A 17,170-nucleotide genomic window follows, 5' to 3' on the forward strand; every position below is an offset into this window, starting at 1 on the left:
CACGAACTCATGCTGTGGCCAGAAAAAGCTAAAGTTGGGATGCATAAAAAGGGGAATCTCAAGTAGGAGTACAGTGGTTATTTTACCTCTAAATCTGGCACTTGTGTGACTACTGTGGGAATACTGTGTCCAGTTCTAGTGCCCACAATTCAAAAACGGTGTTGATAAATTGGAGAGGATATTGACAGAAGAGCCACAGTGATTAAAGGATTAGAAAACATGCCTTCCAGTGGTAGAATCAAGGAACTAAATCTATTTAGTTTAACAAACAGACAGTAAAAGGGTGCGTGATGGGGTTTACCTACCCCACATTGGTTCAGCAGAGGTTAATCATACTTTGTGGGCCGAGGAGGCCATGCCCCACCATCTCTGCTGGGCATGCTTCAGCTGGAACCAGGATATGAAAGTGCCGCTCAGCTCAGTCAGGGATGACTGCAGAAGGGAGCAGAGGTGCATTGCAGACTCCTGCAGAGAGACTGCCAGTGCTCCAGGATTCAGAGGCCAGCCAGGCTGTGGCTACAACCGACCCCCAGCCACCCAATGCCAGAGATGGAGGAGAGACCACAGAATCCCTGAGACTACCAGCTGTTGAAGAATGGGTGGGAAGTAGCCTAGGTGGACTAAGCATTGATCCAGTTGAGGTACCGGGCTTTGACTCGGCATGTTTGGGAAGGATCCCCGCTGAGTTGGAGGCAGATACCCCTGCGGCAAGACAGGGCCCTGGGCTGGGACCTGTGGAATAGGTAGGAGCCAGTGGAGAAGGGCTGACCTAGGCAACACTTCCTTGCTGCAAAAGGTGGTTCTATTGACTCTGGCCACTAGGCCGCATTGCCCTGCTGCCAAGGGCGGTTCCATTGACTCTGGCCACTAGGCCGCACTGCCACACCCAGAAGGGCAGCCCTAGTGACTTGTGCAGTTGGGCCATGGACCCTCACCGAAGGGCTGCTGCACTGATCCTGACCATTAGGCTACGCTGCCCTAGGAGCCAGGACTGCTGCGGTGGCTAGGGAGACTAGGCCAGTTGGGCCGCCCCAGATCTACTTCAATTCCTCCACAACCTGGTACCAACCTGATGGGTGGACCTGTCCTGTGACAGGGTGACTTAATGACAGTCTATAATATCATACATGAGGGATTCATGTTTTATAATGGGCTCTTCAGTCTATCAGAGAAAGGTGTAACTTGATCCAATGGCTAGAAACTGAAGTTAGACACATTCAGACTGGAAATACGGCGTACATTTTTAATGGTGAAATAATTAACCATTAGAACCATTTACCAAGGGCCGAGGTGGATTCTCCCTCACTGACAGTTTTTAAATCAAGATTGGGATGTTTTTCTAAAAGCTCTGCTCTGGGAATTATTCTGGGCAAGGTCTATGGCCTGTGTTGTACCGGAGGTCAGACTAGATGATGGCAATAATCCGTTCCAGCCTTGGAATCTAGGAATCCCCTGAAGCTGCTTCAGTCACTACATATTGCTCCTGTGTGTGCCACCATCTGACTTTCACCCTCTGTTGCAGAGTTTGAGCCAGCTCTTGGAGGTCTCTTTTGAATATAAGATCCCTCTACCTAAAGAGAAGTTTCAAGCCATCTGCAGTGCTCTGCACAACCAGGTGAGGGGTGGTTTTATGTGGATCCCTTGAGCTTAGGCACAGCAGATCTGAAGCATATTAACAATAAAAATCTATCGAATGATAGTGCAGAGCCGGGGCACCTCCTCATGCCTTACTGATTTCTGCAGGCTCAAGAGTAAGCAGGTAGCAGTCTCGTTTTCTTGGCTAATATCCAGCTCAGTTTGTAAAGCAATTTCACCCTAAGCTGATTATCAGGGGAGTCAGAGTTGTATAGTAAAAACTGTGGCTGTGTCTTGATTCGATCAGCTCTTATCTAATGTATTGGTCATTGTGTTTGATTCTTGCTGTGCTTTCAGTACCATCTACCTGGGGTTCAGACCTCTATTTGGACAAGTAGGAAGTGGAAGCTTAGAAATTAATTGAACATTTTCTTTTCAATTGCTTCTGATTAGTTTTTCTTTGACCATTTCCCTTCTTCCCACAGATCTGTTCTCAAGCTAAGCCGCTCAGCACGGAAAATCACGCAGAGCTGTTGGATTGTGTAGTTCTGCTAGGTAAGGGGAAGAGACTCTGAGTTGCACAGTGGTTTCCTTGTAACTTCCTTTGTCAGGTATGGTAAGAATAAGAGTTCTGTTGTCAGTGAGGACGTGATTTGTTCCCTTGCAGCCCGTTCTTCTCCTGATGATCTGATAGCATTTCTGCATTTGAAGCTGGAGATTGAGAATGAGGCTGTTCGTGTGGCCTCTTTGAATCTGCTCAGTGCTATTGTTGGTGCCGACTGTAAGTAACACAGGAGCAACTGTGCCAGCTGCCCTCTTGGCCGACATGCTGAGGGTTGAGTTGGGGACATCCAGAGCAGGGCCGGCTTTAGGAAGTGCGGGGTCTGATTTGTGGGGCTTGTACTCACCGGGCGGCGCTCTGAGTCTTTGGCGGCGGGTCCTTCACTCGCTCCGGGTCTTCGGCAGCAATTCGGCGGTGGGTCCTTCACTCCCTCCGGGTCTTCGGCAGGAATTTGGCGGTGGGTCCTTCACCTGCCGCCGAAGGGCTGGAGGGAGTGAAGGACCCGCTGCTGAAGTGCCGCCAAAGACCCGGAGCGCCGCTGGGTGAGTAAAAATTAAAAAGGCCACTGGGCACAGGGCCCTGTTAGGCGTGGGGTGCGAGGCCCTTTTAGGCACGGGGCCCGATTCAGGAGAATCGGGGGAATCGGCCTAAAGCCGGCCCTGATCCAGAGCTAAAAGCATGAGCTACTATAGATTGAGTTAAAGAACCAAGGCTTTGTAGGCACGGCAGGGCTGTAACAGACTCATCGCCTCTGCAAATGGGGCACAGAGTCTCTATAACACACAGTCACCAGTGGTTTGGATCTCCACTAAGGGACCAAATGCTGCCCTAAGTTACCCCCGTATGGCCACCCAGAAATCAACAGGTTCAACTAAGTACTGAATGTAGCCCAAGATATTTTTCAACTTCAAATACAGAAGTTAACTTGGGGCTAATGCATGCTAACAATAATCAGATACAAATAAAATAGGACTCCTGGCTCGATATTCGTCAGTATTATACACTATAGATTCTGAGTTCTGTTATACTGGTGTAACCACAGATTAGCTTCAATGACCTCAGTCTATCTAACGCTTTTATAAGATTTCCATCATGGTAGTATGATGGCACTCATTATAGAAGTGGAATTACTTTAGATTTACACTGGTGTAACTGAGACCAGAGTCTGGTCCTATGTTTTTCCCACTGATTCTGTAGATGAGAGAAGCTCGGTACTATTCTTAAATAGGGCCCTTTGAAATCCAGGATTAATTCCAATGTGGAAAGTGAGTGAGTGGAACAAAAAAGTACTGTACACCTCTCCTTATCTTTCAGTGCCCGAGACAAGAGTTAAAAAGTTTCTGATTGTGAAGGCAGTGAAATCCACTCTCAGTGATCAGAATGCTAAGGTAAGATTGTGTGTGGAGCAGTGAAATATTTCAGTTTTTTTCAATGATATGGGATGAATGGATATCTGGGTGGAGCTTTCATTCAGATCCAGAGGAGAGTCTGCAGACTAGAGAAGGCATGTCATTCTCCTGCCTGTGTTAAATGTATCCACATTTATAATCTAAGGAGATAAATTTAAAAGCATAAGGACTCTCATATCCTATCTCCTATTTCAGGCAGAAGGGATAACAAGAACTCTTGTGTGTAATCTCTACCCTTGCAGGTGAGGAAGGCAGTTCTTCATTTCATCAGGAGGCTGCTCAGTTCAGGAAGTGTGGAGAATTGTGTAGAATGGGATATGGTAGCATATGTTTTCCGCGAGTTCAGTGTGTCCACCAGCAAACCGGTAAGGAGAGTTCTTAACACGTAGGACTCGGTCCTACCATTCTTGCATGCTGATTGCTCCCCTTGCCTTCCGTGGGAGTTTTGACTCAAGGACAGCTGGACTGAATGATTAGAGCCAGAATCTGATCAGAATCTGGTGTAAAGTCAAGGTAACTCCACTGACTTTAGTGGCTTTACTCTGGATTTATACTAGTGTAACAGAGATCAGAATCTCACACTGGGTATTTACATCTAACAGAGTTATCTAGGTTACTCAAACCTCTGATGAGACTTTGAAAATTCTGAAAACACCATTTTTCAGTGAAATGTTCTTGTACAAGGAAGCACATCTTTTTGTTTTCAATAGACTCTCCAGAGAACATAATGATGCCCAATTCTGTGGCTGTTGAAGCATACATAAACTATTAGCAAAACACCGAGGTTCTGCAGGCTGCATCCCAGACTGTCAGGAGCCTGGAAAAGCTTGCTGCATATTTCCCGCACTACATACTCTACTCTACATGTACTAGTTTAAAAATCTCTTCAATCCGTATTTCTATCCATGGACACAGCCAGGGGCTCCAGACACTTTGTGCTCCATGACTGGATCCAAGCTATGTATTAACATAAACAGTTCAACTTTACAGTAAGTTGTTGATAGAATCACACTCACTACACACAGAATGACCAAGCTGGTTGGGGCATCAGAACAAACAGAGTGGATCCCCCTGGTTCTGCATATTTATTTCCACTGGGCAGAGGCTGAATGTTTTTCCTCAGAGATAAAAAGATGAAACAGTTTTTCAAATTTAAAAAAATTTAACGCTGTTGAGGAAACTCTTTTGTGTTCAGTGAATCATTCCCTTCACTTTAGGGTTTTCCTAAGCCTGGAATCTGACCCACCAGTTAGGAGTTTCTATTATTCTCTTTCCTTCAGACGTTTGTGCAGTTCCAGTGCAATATAAAAGCAGGCATTGGTCAATGTTCAAGATGGCTTTGTAAGAGAAGGACACTGATTCTATAGCCAGTGTCTTACTACTAGCTCTATAGAACTTATTAGCTATCTCACAGCAGGGTACAACACTTCTCACCCAGGCTATTCAAGAAGAAAGCACTATCCAAACCCTGTGCATTGACATCCTGCAATGTCTGGACACCTCAGTCAATGGAATGACCCAAGTAAGTGACCTGTTGCTACTGCTTCTTGAAATAGGGACGTTCTTCCTTCTGTTCCTTGTACCTCTCCACAAGGAAGCTCTTTGCACAGTCAGCATAATGGAGGAACAGCATATCAAATTCATGTCAGGGATGGTGTGACCCCTTCATCATGGAGTAAGTGGTTCACATTAGAGAAAAGATGTAAAGCAACTTAACTGGAAGGAATCATGTTGCAGAGATCTTCTCTTAATTCTTTCCACTGTCTGAGTGCAACTTCCCCTTAGATCCCCCATGAATACTTCTGATTTGGTGATCCTGGATTTGAACAGATACTGGGGCTGGAAGTGTGCCTTCTATAGGTCTGTAAAGTTCTGGGTGAGTTTATGGTGCTATCTCAATAGCTCCATAATGCTCTAATGCAGGGAAAGAGGATTCACCAAACTAGGCAGTGTATTTAAAAGGCAGAGTGCGGGGGCACCGGACAGGTAGAGTGAGATGTTGGGGAGAGAGAGATGAGGTGATAGGTTAGGGAAGGGTCAGTGATGAATAAAAGGAGAAGCTACATGACAGGGAGGGATTCAGACAGCAGGATACTGGAGGTGGGAGAATGGAAATAGCTATGTACTGAACAGTCTCGCTCTTCTCTGCAGGTGTTATGGCCAAGGCTTCTGGAGTATGTGGTGCCAGCTCAGTACACTGGTACTTTGAAGCCTCTCTGCAGATGCCTTAGGGAACTGGCTGAGAAAAAGCAGCAGGAAGGAGAAGAAGCTGCTTGCCTCGACTACAGTGGACCAGGTTTATAACAGAAACTCTTTCATTTATTCTCTCCAGGCCCTATGAAATGAACAGATTCAGTCTGCTCCAGTTCTCTCGTCTGCAATCAGGAGGCTAAAATGAATGGGGGATGGTCTTGTGATTACAACATGGCCATGGGAGGGAGCTAGGAAATGTGGGTTCTGTTCCCACCTTGCCACCAAAATTCTGATGTGACCTTGGGGAAATCACTTGATCTTTCTCTCTCAGCTGCCCCACTTGTGAAATGAAGGAGTAATTAATGCCAACCTCATAGAGGTGCTGTTAGGCGGAATTCATTCATGTTTGTAAAGCATTTTGAGATGCTCAGACTGAAAGCACTATGGAAATGCAAATTATTATCAGCTGTATTCAACATTGGTGGGCACGTTGGAAATGGATAGGTGAATAACATCAGCAGGACTCTCTGCAAAGCCTGGCATCATTAATGCTATTCTGTTTCTTTCCCTAGTGAAACTCCCGACACCCCAGGGGCTGCTGGCGCGACTCCTGGTGAGTAGACCATGAAAATAGGTTTTCTGCGAAATGTGAAGTGGGACAGTTAACTATAAAAACCAGTTTTATAGCTAGATGCTTATAGACAGGCTGAGGAATGTGTATGATTGGGTCTCTCTCTCTCTCCACCCTCTCCTGAGACACACTGTTCTGCATCCTCGTACTAGCTAGAATGCTTGCTTCTTCAGGAAGACACTGCAGTAGAAGCAAAAACTCTATTGTACGGTCTCCACAATGAGAGAGTCGGAACTATTCCCTCCTTCAGGAACAAACTGGTGTTGTGCTGACAAAACTTAGCCTGTTCTTTCTCTCTCATTGACAGGTAGTAGCCTCATCCCCTTATGAAAGAGAAGGACATGGATGTGCTGCCTTGCAATTATTGAAGGCCCTGCACTACAATATCCACGCAGCAGTGGGTGAGATGTGGGTAGTAAAGATCCCACCTCTGCTGCAGTACATTGAAGGTAAAGTGCTAGGAGGAGTGCGTTCCATAGAGAATAGAAGGGAAGCCACAAAATGCAGCTTCCTATTGACATGTGTTGTGCCATTCCTGTTGCAGTACATGAGAACAGTGGGGAATTGAATTTGGGGTTCTGGGCCCTCACTTTTCCTTCACCTGGATAACTGGGAACCACTGGGGTAAATCCAGAGTTGAACCACTGAGGCCAATTCAATCAGGGCAGAATCAGGCCAGGAAGGTTTCAGCTGAATGGAAATTTTACAGCAGTTCCCCCCACACCTTTGCTAGGTTATTAGTTGGGAAGGTGAATACACATGAAGCTGAGGTTAGTGAAATATTTTGGGGTTACATATATAGTCTGATTTTGGAAACTGAATTTTTCTGAAAATTAAACCCCATGTTTACTTTCAAGGGTGATTCAATTAAAAAACCCAGAGTTTCCTTTCTGTGAGGAAACCCGAGCCATAAAAGCTAGGTTGGCCAAGTGGCTGCCCTTTGTAGAATCTAGGTATTGTGGGCCTAAAAATGTCTTTCACCAATTTTACAGTGGTATGAATCTATTGACCTCCATGGAAAAAACCCTTCAATCAGTGTAGGCCAAGGGTAGGCAACCTATGGCACATGTGCCAAAGGCGGCACGCGAGTTGATTTTCAGTGGCACTCACACTGCCTGGGTCCTGGCCACTGGTCCAGGAGGCTCTGCATTTTAATTTAATTTTAAATGAAGCTTCTTAAGCATTTTAAAAACCTTATTTACTTTACATACAACAATAGTTTTATATAATAGACTTATAGAAAGAGACCTTCTTAAAACGTTAAAATGTATTACTGGCACGCGAAACCTTAAATCAGAGTGAATAAATGAAGACTCGGCACACCACTTCTGAAAGGTTGCCGACCCCTGGTGTAGGTTGTGTCTACACTATGGGGTTATGTCTAATGACATAGCTGTGCCAGTATAGTCTCTGTGGAGTATGACAGACCCTATGTGGAGCACAAACCCGATATCTTTCTGATGAACATCGGACCCCAAAATGTTCAAGTGGGTTTGATATTCAAAAAACAGATTTAAGAAATGAGCTGTATCTTCCCTAGTTGTTGTTGCTGTACAGAGTCCCCAGTACTACATTGTGCCGACATTAAAGAAGGGTAGGTTAGAGCTGGGCATTCAGAATCAGGGCCAGATTCTCAGCTGATGTAAATCAGTATAATTCCATTGACTTCAGTGAAGCTACACCGATTTACATCAAGTTAGGATCAAGTCCAGAATCTCTTATTATGCAGGAAAAGTTTGTATTCACATTAAACCCAGTCCTCTGATGTGCTGAACCGTTTTGTGAGGTGCTAAGCACCCTCAGCTCCCATGAAGTTCAACAGGAATTGGGAGTGCTCAGCATCTCACTCCTGGTGGGTTGACTGACCCTGAATAAAAATGCCAGCAGGGTACATAACATGATACTTTCTGTTGGTCCAACAAAGAATGTTGGCGTAGGTCCCATTTAGTCTTGAAAGCCCCAGGTATGTTACAGCTTGGCAGACCAGGAGTTTTAGAAGGACAGATTGCAAAGGAGATACCTGGGACGACTCTTCTTGCTAACCTAAGTGACATTATTGTTTTGCCTCCTACTTTATAGGAAACTCAGAGAATTCCCTGGACCATGAACGGTGGGAGCACATGCTGCTTCAGGTACAAGATGGCTTTCAGCTGTATTGTCACAGCCCTTCCTCCCCTCTCCAAATGTATCAGCTGGGGAAAGAATAATGATAAATTATTCATTATAAGCAGAGCTGGTCAAACCATTTCATTTGCAACTTTTGTTCAGTGAAAAATGGCCTTTTTTATTTTCATGGGACATTTTCAAATTTTTCAGTTTTTTTTTTTTGTTTTGTTTTTACACAAAACAAAGCAACCCCAACCCAAATAGAAAATGTTTAGTTTTTTTAAACTGAAGTTGATTTAGGGTTTTTTTTCCCCAGTTGCTTTCCTGTTTGTCTCCTCCCCCGTCTGGCTTTTTCAGTCACAAAGTGGAAGAGGGGAAAAAGGCATGGGACGAGGGATAAAGGGAAGGAAAGGGGGAAAACAAAGAATTGAATAATGGTCATTTTTGTATTTGAAAAGCAAAATATTTTTGTTTCTTTCACTTTTCATTTGTGTGGTGAAAAATCCCACTTGTTTTCTGAAATGGACTTACTATTGTTCAACCAGCTCTAGTTATAAATAACTCTGTATTACCACTGGGAACAACACAAAACTTAACCAGAAAACCAGCATGCTAATGGTGCTAAAGCATCACTGGGGGACATTTAAAGGATTCTTTTTTTCTATATGCCACTCAAAAGAAAATTTGCTCTGAGAAACCCAAAAAGGAAAAGAGATAAGACAAGGTTTGGTGACTGTATCTCATTGAGAAGCCTTTCTGGTCAGAAAGAGCTCTTTACAGCCTCCTGTAAATCCAGACAAGGAACATTTTTATGGCGAGTGCTGAAAATGAAAGGAAAGGACCTAGTGACAAATAAGCCCCAGAAGGTTTGGAGTTCCATTTGGGGTTGGATTACACTCTAGAATTTCCCATTCCAGATCCAGCCTCATTTGAAATTATTTGAGCTAAAAAAATCAAAGAAGATTAGGTTCTCTTGTGAGGTTTCTGATATTTTCTGGCTGCTGTTCAAAATTCGGGCCTGAACAGCAAAGTGCTGAGAGTTACTAACCTCTCGCTGACTTCAATGGGAGTTGAGGGTGTGACCCCAGGTCCTTTGGGTACCCAGTGGCAGAGGCCACAGGAGTGCATAGGATTACCAGGATTTCCTGGATCTGATCTCCATATAATCAAAGGGTGTCATGTAAAGCCTTTACTGGATACCTGTGCCACACGGATCATCATAATCATTGCACAGTGACTGGATGGATAATATATAAGGCGCTATGGTTGTATACTGAAATTTATGCTTTTAAGGTCTGTGAGTTGGGGCTGGTCACCAGAAAGTGATCAAGAAGTTTCTTTGAGGCAGGAGATGCTTATCTGCCTGAATGGCTGTATGTAGATGAGTAATTCTTCACAGTGGATGCTAATCAATAGAGCAACATTCTAATCAAGTGATTGCAAAGTCTCCAGAGGAGATTCGATACAAGAAAAACAAACAAACAATAGGGGGTACCCTGTTTACAAGCGAAGACAATGGATGCTTGGAACTATATCTGGAGGAGGTACCAGGTATCCTTCACCTATTGGACGAACTGCCAGCTGGCTTGTCTTATAAATGGAGGATCACATTTGATTTGGGTGTTTCATGCTGGGAGAGAGATTTGGGGGAGCTATCCTTTGTGAGACAGGGGAATGTTTGGTTATCTAAGTTTAAGCTCTAGAAGTGTGTTATGATTTTATTTTTATGTAACCATTTGTTTACATTAATTTTACTTGCTGCTTCTCAAATCTCTGACCTTTGTGAATTAAACTCTATTTGTTTTCACTATAAATGTATCTAAGTGAAGTATAGTTGTTTTCACTCTAAACGTATCTAAGTGTGTTAAATGGAGCGGTGATGCTGAGGTGACACTGGTGATGTGGTGTGTAGCAAACCTATGAATTCTGTGAGTGTCCAGTGGAACAGGGGCTGGACATTCTGGGGCTGCACAGAGGGCTCGGCGGTTGGACTGTACCGATGGCTTATCTGTAGAAGGACAGTGGAGCTGGATGGGGTGAGAAGGGTGTACTTGTGTTTCCTGTGGCTGGCAGAGTCAGGAGCTGACATGTGGCAGGCACAGAGGAGGCTACCTCATGCTAAGGGCAGGTTGTAGTGAGGTACCTCTCAATCCTGGGGACCCTCAGGAGGTGGCATAAAGGGTCCATAACACTTCAGAGAAGGTGCCTGGTCCTTCATAGTCCAGGGCCCTGTCAAGGCTGGATCCCCACTTTGAACTTTAGGGTACAAATGTAGGGGCCTGCATGAAAAACTTCTAAGCTTAACTACCAGCTTAGCTCTGGTTCGGCTGCCACCATTTCAATGGATTCCATTCCTGGGAAACCTTGAAAAACCTTCACCAAATCCCTGGTGAAAACAAATCGAAACCCCTTGGATTTTAAAACAAGGAGAAATTAACCATTCCCCCTCCTTCCTCCCACCAACTCCTGGTAAATCAAGATCCAAAACCCTTGGATCTTAAAACAAGGAAAAATCAATCAGGTTCTTAAAAAGAAGGCTTTTAATTAAAGAAAAAGGTAAAAATCATCTCTGTAAAATCAGTATGGAAATTAACCTTACAGGGTAATCAAACTTAAAGAGCTCAGAGGACTCCCCTCTAGTCTCAGGTTCAAAGTACAGCAAACAAAGATAAACACTCTAGTAAAAGGTACATTTACAAGTTGAGAAAACAAAGGAAAACTAACACGCCTTGCCTGGCTATTTACTTACAAGTTTGAAATAGGAGAGACTTGTTTAGAAAGATGTGGAGAACCTGGATTGATGTCTGGTCCCTCTCAGTCCCGAGAGCGAACACACTCTCAAACGAAGAACACAAACAAAAGCCTTCCCCCCCCAAGATTTGAAAGTATCTTGTCCCCTTATTGGTCCTTTAGGTCAGATGCCAGCCAGGTTACCTGAGCTTCTTAACCCTTTACAGGGAAAAGGATTTTGGAGTCTCTGGCCAGGAGGGGTTTTATAGTACTGTATACAGGACAGCTATTACCCTTCCCTTTATTGTTATGACAGGCCCTTTGTTCAAAATTTATTAGACCCATTCTCCATCCGCTATAAAATCACTCCTGAATGGTCAGATTTCTTGGCTCCATCTCATTCTCCAATTCACTGTCCATCTGGGTTTGGGGACTGAGAGGAATCATCAGGCAAAGGTTAAAGAACAACAGGCAGAGGAAGTCTGGGTTGTTGATGTTTATAGTTGTCAATAGGGAAATAATCTTCCCATGACACCTGAATATTGGAAATTTTACAACAGAGAACAAGGAAGAAAAAAAACACCAAACAAAGAAACAAACAAACCCCACAACAACCCCCAAATTCTTGTAATTAACCATCTGCTTTAACTCTTGTTTTACACTCAGTTCCTAAGAACATCTCTGGAGATGATAGGTGACAGTGCCTGGAGCAGCCAGATAAGCCTTGAGTTGAGCCAGCAGATGGCCGGCTATGCCAGCCCCTCCAAAGAGAAGGTTTGTTATCTGTTAAGGCTTAGTTTCTCATTCATTTCCCTTGAAATTCTGACTGGGGGGCTGCATAAGGCTTCTCTCAAGGCTTCATTACTTTATATTTTATTCTGCATATAACATTTGTTTTTAGTTGTTCCCTGCTCTCTTGTCCCCCCTCCCCCGCCCTTCCAATATTTGCTTGGACAGGCTGCTTGTCTGTACTGCATTGTTGGTTCTCTGGCTGGGCTAGATGATGGGATGTTTCTGCAGTCTGGATGCTTGGACTTGGCTATCTTGTTCCTTCCTGAGTGTTGCTGAGCTGGGTCTGTACTGACAGGCACGTTGTGTTACTGATGTCTCAGTGCTGGTCTCTTTCTTTCAGAGTTTCCTGTATAAGGCACTAGGAACGTCCTTAGCAGTGTGTCAGGACCTGGTCCATGTTAAATCACAGATTAATACATTTCTGACGACAACAGATTATACGGAAGCCCCTGAGAGAGAGGTGAGGACTCTGTCCCTCTCCCCACTTTACCAAGTAATCCCTGAATGCTGCCTGTGGGGCTCAGCTCTGAGTTGGCCTGGGGGGACAGATGCCATGTTGCGTCACATCCTCTTCATTGCTATTTCACTCAGCCCCCGCTCCCCATGTGTCTCAGGCCTCACTGACATTTTACACCACTTCAGGTGAAAGGAATGGAGTCGTGGGGTCTATCAGGCACCTGGTTAGAGCCTAACCAGTATTTTTCTTGGGTCACAGGGAGTCATTTCCATCCTTGCATTGTCTGCTGAGAGCCACTTGGACCTCACCTTGAACGCACTTCAGGAGTTTGGGGCTGCAATCAGCAAGGTTAAGATTTCTGGGTTCATCAGCCACCTGAAGGTAAAGGAGCCAGGGGCTTCTCTCAAACTTCCTCTCCCTCTAAAGCAGGGGCAGCAACTCTGCGGTAGTGTCTGCTCTGGTCTGCTAGCAGTGTCCCCCAATGTATGCGTTCTACGTGATGCCTGCAGTTAAGCAGAGAGGAGCACAATCGGGAGCTGGGGTTCTCTAAAATGATTTTTATCCTCTGATGTCTTTTCCATGCAAGCGACTGATGTAGTTCCCACACATTGTGCATGGGAGGAGCACTCAAGCCATGAGACATCAGATGATAAAAATCATTTGAGAGAACCCCAGCTCCAGATTGTGCTCCTCTCTGCTTAACTGCAGGCAGTCTGTTGTAAAATGATGGTAGATACACTGGAGGGTAGGGATAGGATACAGAGGGACCTAGACAATTAGAGGATTGGGCCAAAAGAAAACTGATGAGGTTCAACAAGGACAAGTGCAGAGTCCTGCACTTAGGACGAAAGAATCCCATTCACTGTTTCAGACTAGGGACCAAATGGCTAGGAAGCAGTTCTGCAGAAAAGGACCTAGGGGTTACAGTGGACGAGAAGCTGGATATGAGTCAACAGTGTGCTCTTGTTGCCAAGAAGGCTAATGGCATTTTGAGCTGTATAAGTAGGGGCATTTCCAACAGATCGAGGGACGTGATCGTTCCCCTCTATTCGACATTGGTGAGGCCTCATCTGGAAAACTGTGTCCTGTTTTGGGCCCCACATTACAAGAAGGATGTGAAAAATTGGAAAGGGTCCAGCAGAGGGCAACAAAAATGATTAGGGGGCTGGAGCACATGAATTATGAGGAGAGGCTGAGGGAACTGGGATTGTTTAGTCTGCAGAAGAGAAGAATGAGGGGGGATTTGATAGCTGCTTTCAACTATCTGAAAGGAGGTTCCAAAGAGGATGGATCTAAACTGTTCTCAGTGGTACCAGATGACAGAACAAGGAGTAATGGTCTCAAGTTGCAGTGGGGGAGGTTTAGGTTGGATATTAGGAAAAACTTTTTCACTAGGAGGGTGGTGAAGCACTGGAATGGGTTCCCTACAGAGGTGGTGGAATCTCCTTCCTTAGCGGTTTTTAAGGTCAGCCTTGATAAAGCCCTGGCTGGGATGATTTAGTTGGGAATTGGTCCTGCTTTCAGCAGGGGGTTGGACTAGATGACGTCCTGAGGTCCCTTCCAACCCTGATATTCTATGCTTCTAAAACTGGCAAATATCTAGATGAGTTGATATACCCCCGGAAGACCTCTGCAGACCCTCAGGGGTACACAAGTACCCCTGGTTGAAAACCACTGATCTAGAGGATAGAGCAGGAGACTAGGCCTCTGGGCTTCCATTGCTGGCTCTGCATTTACTCACTGTGCAGCCTTAGGCAAGACATTTAGCGCCTGATCTTGTACCCACCAGTGTCAACGACTAAGCTCCCGTGTACTTCACTGCTGTAGGTTCAGCATTTTAGGTTCTCTGTGTCAGAGTGACCTGTTGGAATGATGGAGATACTAATAACTCCCTACCTCACACAGTTATTATATTGCTTAAATACTGTTTGCAAGTGGTTTGAGATCTTCGGCTGAAAAAGAGCTTTGCAAGTGCAAACTGCCATTGCTGCTGTGAGCAATTCCTCGGTCAGAATCACAAGAACTTGTCTCTAGTGACGTTTCCGATTGTCTAGGACTACCACCGTGGAAAAAGAGGCAAGACTCGCAGCACCCTGATGCTGACATACAGCAACGTGGCTGTTCATGCTCCAAAAGACCAGCTTCTCTCCCGAGTGGAGGCAGACATCACAGGGAACATCCTTCACCACTACAGAGCCAGTTGTCAGGTAAGAGCTTTTGTGTGATAAGTGTTAGGGGCATTACCCTGAAGTGATAGCATTGCCTCTGAGTTTATAGAGAGAGGGCTTGTATTTTCTAAAACTCTCCTTTGAGCAATAATTTGTCACATAACTCAAATTTAAAACTGTAATGGATGGAGCGTGAGCTGTCACATGTTGTAGCATTTTTGTTGCTCTTCTTTGTATTTTCTCCAGTTTCTCTATATTCTTCTGAAATTCTGTAGACCACAGCTACACAGTAATTCAGATGCAGTCACACTCAGGCTATTCAGAATAACACTCTAAATCCCCTAATATGTATGTGTATCTAGCTCTATCTTTCACTAGCCAAGAGAGACGAGTGCTAGCTTGTATTTAGTTGATTTGCTGTCACTCTGTTTCTTGGACACACTACTTCCCTTACCTCTTATCTGTTTTCTTGTTTGTCTGTGTCCTCCTTATTTCTGTTCCCTAGGTGTCTGACTGCTGGCACTGACTCTCATCTCCGTGCAACCTCTCCACGTCACTTTGCTATTCAATTCTGCCCTGTCTGACTGAGACTCTCATTTAGGCATTGTCAAAAACAGTTGAACCAAACTGATATCTTCTAGTAGTTCACAAATGCAAATATTACATAGGATGGCCCCTGATATTGACCTCTACAAAACACCCCCTCGGGATACATTTCCTGCCTTTTGGAAGATTTAACAATAGTGATTTCTCTCTGCTCCATATTCAACAGCCAGGACATTTTGAGGATGTGTGTTATGTTGGACATACATTGCTAAGAGCTGTTTTGCATTTCGTTTTTCAGGTGCTGGGCATCACTGTTACGAACAAGGTAAATTCTAAATAATCCGCTCTCAGGTCTTGCATTTTCTATACACAAGTTTCTTGTTTAAATTGCACAGAGCTTGATTTCCTTGCTACATCAAGCAGGAGTCCTGGTTGCTCTGGTGTAAGTGGACCTGGATTTATTTGATGAACCTGGGTTTTCTTTTCTTCTGAGGTGGGTGCAGAGATGGGGTCCTCTGCCTTCTGGGGTCTGCGGACACCTCTCTTCTCCCCTGAGGCTAGATTTAATTCCTGATCTTTATCTTCTGGACTCTGGTTCTTCTCTCAGTTTCTCATCCACATTCCCTTGTTTCTCCTTCTGGATTATGTAGGACATGTACCTAAAATTAACTCTCATCCAGAATGTCACGGAGATTAGCTGTGCCATCTTGGAGACCAGAGATTCCCAGGAGTTCGAATTCTCTTACAAACAGGAGCTCCTTGGCTACATGCTGGTGAGTGATTAGGAGCTTTGAGGACTGAAGTACAAAGGAGTTTGTTGTAATGCAATAAGACTGGTTTTCCAGGGAGATGTTATTTTAGCCATTGGCTGTGACTGTACTACTGCAGTCTCATGAGCTACCTGCATGGCACCCCAAATGCTGGGTCCACTCTGAGCTCGGCAGAGATGCTGACATATTGTGGGCTGTAACTGGAAGGAATGGCTTCTGTCTGGTGAGTTATCTTTCTGTCCTCCGTATAGCCTGCAGATGGCCCTACGGTCCATTTCTGAGGCGGAGAGCCTGCTGAGTACGGTGTCTGTTTATTACAGGTCTGGCATATGGCCCTATTTCAGGGTGTGAGAGGAAGACCTCTCTGCCTTTCAAATCCATTTCCCATTTTTTATGTCCCTATTAATGCATTTCAGGACTTCATTAAAAAGGAACCACTGGATTCCCTGGCATCTCCAGTTCGCTACAAGGCAATTCTTGCCATTGGACATCTGAGGTAGACTATTTTCTGCCATATTTCCTGGCACTGTGATGACTTCTTATTTGTTAATTCAGGAGTGTCAGGTTGGGAGCAGTCTGCCTGCAGGGTTTGGCTCACATGCTGCTCACCAGCAGAACTTTCGTTCTTGAGGGTTTGAATGTGTCCATTTGGAGGTTTGTGCTTGAAAGACACAAGACTGGAGGTTGTGGGGCATGCAGTACAATGGAGGAGAGTTCAGATGGGGAGGGAGGTGTCTGGCTAGCTGGCAGGGGGAAGGAAGCTTGTGGGTTTCTCTAAAAAGGGGACTTGAAGCTTTAGCTTTACTTCTAGATGAGCCAATAGTTAATAGAGGTGCAAAGAGGTGCTCAGCTGCAAAGTGAAGGGTTGTTTGTATTTGGGGTTCTAGACTGGGGCAATCTCTAGCCATTGGACCCACTCTTGTACTTGGAGGTGGTACTGAGTCTAATGCATGACTTTTCTCTCTTTCTTCTGCCAGCAAACTCAAGCCATCTTTGACCTTGGAGGAAAACCGTGAGCTCCTAGATCAGTGTTTCAAAAGTTTATTTCCCCTTCCTCCCTTGGAGAAGACGAAAGAGGAAGGCGAGACAGCAAAGGATGCTCTGCATATACAGGTACGTGACAACAATTCTCCTCTGGCACCATCCACTGTATTTCTGCCCAGCAGGCACTGGGCGATGGCAGTCACACATGGCCTCCCTGGCAAGGTTATGGTTGGCTTTACCCAGCCCA

The 17,170-nt window shown here is 44.9% G+C and overlaps 1 protein-coding gene across 1 annotated transcript in view; it reads left to right on the forward strand.

Annotated features, from left to right (window-relative positions):
* The first annotated feature begins 3,517 nt into the window (after positions 1 to 3,517).
* The window catches only part of LOC128828172 (maestro heat-like repeat-containing protein family member 2B), a 38,380-nt gene continuing 24,727 nt past the window's right edge, over positions 3,518 to 17,170 (forward strand). Inside the window, exons 1-15 of the mRNA XM_054012602.1 lie at positions 3,518 to 3,525; positions 3,789 to 3,911; positions 4,985 to 5,068; positions 5,698 to 5,842; positions 6,312 to 6,352; positions 6,678 to 6,819; positions 8,450 to 8,502; positions 11,873 to 11,980; positions 12,339 to 12,458; positions 12,714 to 12,836; positions 14,510 to 14,662; positions 15,468 to 15,494; positions 15,820 to 15,942; positions 16,356 to 16,435; positions 16,917 to 17,052. Of these exons, the coding sequence (XP_053868577.1) occupies positions 3,864 to 3,911; positions 4,985 to 5,068; positions 5,698 to 5,842; positions 6,312 to 6,352; positions 6,678 to 6,819; positions 8,450 to 8,502; positions 11,873 to 11,980; positions 12,339 to 12,458; positions 12,714 to 12,836; positions 14,510 to 14,662; positions 15,468 to 15,494; positions 15,820 to 15,942; positions 16,356 to 16,435; positions 16,917 to 17,052 (1,383 nt within the window). The 5' untranslated portion in view covers positions 3,518 to 3,525; positions 3,789 to 3,863. The remainder of the gene's footprint in view (positions 3,526 to 3,788; positions 3,912 to 4,984; positions 5,069 to 5,697; positions 5,843 to 6,311; positions 6,353 to 6,677; positions 6,820 to 8,449; positions 8,503 to 11,872; positions 11,981 to 12,338; positions 12,459 to 12,713; positions 12,837 to 14,509; positions 14,663 to 15,467; positions 15,495 to 15,819; positions 15,943 to 16,355; positions 16,436 to 16,916; positions 17,053 to 17,170) is intronic.

Source organism: Malaclemys terrapin, chromosome 23 (assembly GCF_027887155.1).
Source record: "Malaclemys terrapin pileata isolate rMalTer1 chromosome 23, rMalTer1.hap1, whole genome shotgun sequence".
Taxonomy (NCBI): Eukaryota; Metazoa; Chordata; order Testudines; family Emydidae; genus Malaclemys; species Malaclemys terrapin.